Below are 1,607 nucleotides of genomic sequence, written 5' to 3' on the forward strand. Positions count from 1 at the left end.
ATAATAAAATTTAAATTTAATTAAAATTTTTTTTTCAGTATAACAATATGCCTGTAAAACAAATCGATCTATCTCGATAATCATGGAGAGTACCATTTTCATGGCTGTTTTAGATTTCTTTTAAAATCGTGTATAAAATTTTAGGGAACTTTCTTTGAAAGCTAGAAATTTGATTTTCAAATTATATCGCTTTCGTGTAAGTCGCATCTAATAATAAAATGGTTGCAATGAATAAATTTCATTCGATCTTAATCGATTTTAAAACTTATAAATAAAAATAAATTTGAGATTATCGGGAAATTTGTTTGTAATGGCAGATCGAAATGAGTGAAGGTTCAGTCAAGCGTAAAACTAATAATCAGATATTCGTAAACGATATTGGAGCGATGTAATTTCACGCATAAAGGCACGATGCGCGTATTGTCGCTCATTCGCGTTTCGCAATTGGCTCATTGACTGGCGCACTTGTTCGGGAAGCACGTGGCCTCATTGATAATCAAAAAGACGAAAAACGAAACGGAAAAAAAGACATACGCCTCTGAACGTTCACTGAATCTCACTTTCAATGATAAAAACGAATTTCGCAATACCGATAAACGTATTTCGAAAAAAATTGAAACTCGCATCTCCGAAACGCGTCGAAGGAATGAATCGTCGAGAATTAAGATTACATTTCAAAATGTCCTCTTTCCGAAGAAAATATATTACATTACATCATACAGTAAAATTTTCAGAAAGGACGTTTCGGAACGTAGCCTAAGGATAGCGTATATACTCTTTCAAACGTTTCGAATGAACTGTCACTCGAAAAAGAGTCAATCTTTAAGAGTGAAATCTTACTCGTAAAGATTGACTCTTTTTCTGGCTCAATTTTCATTTCTTAGAGTAAGATTCCACTCTAAAGAATTTAAGGAGTAAGGCTAAGACAAAAATTGACGAAAGCAGACGAACATGAACAAAAAAATCTGTCGACGACATCATTTTCGCGGAGAAGCTCACAATCGTGACAGCTACGTACCTCACCATGACCTGACCCACAAATCAAATCGCAGCAGCAGTTGTAGCAGCAGTTGTAGTAGTAGTAATAATAGTATTAGTAGTAGTAGTAGTAGTAGTAGTAGTAGTAGTAGTAGTAGTAATAGTAGTAGCAGCAGCAGCAGCAGGAGCAGCAGAAGCAGATCGGTGGATCCAGGCTCTGCGGTAATCGTCAACCTTGTGCTGCTCCGAGATCCCGAGGGTGTTGATGTACACACACTTTCGCCGTATATCAGATGATATAAACACACCGCCGCGAGGGCGCGAAACGAGAATGGTCCTCCTTCTCGTCTCGGAAGTGACGGTTCTCGCGTGCACGCACGCATGCACGCACGCACGCACGCACGCACGTAAACTGTCACCCACGCACAGCCGGTATCGGCCGTGTCAAACCGCTGTAAGAGACACGCACGCACCGCGTTGGACACTGGCAGCTGTCACTCATGGATTGTCCGTGAAAACGTCGCGGCCCGAAGTGGCATAGCGAATCACGGGGAAACAGAGACAGCGGGAGAGACTGGAGAAGGCGAGGAAGGGAGAGGAAAAGGGAGAGGGAGAGAAAGACGGAGATC

General features: G+C 41.1%; 1 protein-coding gene across 1 annotated transcript in view; it reads right to left on the reverse strand.

Moving 5' to 3' along the window:
• Positions 1–1,077, reverse strand: part of LOC108694072 (protein bric-a-brac 2-like) — a 64,040-nt gene extending 62,963 nt beyond the window's left edge. Inside the window, exon 1 of the mRNA XM_018203357.1 lies at positions 1,019–1,077. Coding sequence (XP_018058846.1) covers positions 1,019–1,026 — 8 coding nt within the window. The 5' untranslated portion in view covers positions 1,027–1,077. The remainder of the gene's footprint in view (positions 1–1,018) is intronic.
• Between the last annotated feature and the right edge of the window lie 530 nt (positions 1,078–1,607).

This window comes from Atta colombica, unplaced genomic scaffold (genome assembly GCF_001594045.1).
Source record: "Atta colombica isolate Treedump-2 unplaced genomic scaffold, Acol1.0 scaffold112, whole genome shotgun sequence".
NCBI lineage: Eukaryota > Metazoa > Arthropoda > Insecta > Hymenoptera > Formicidae > Atta > Atta colombica.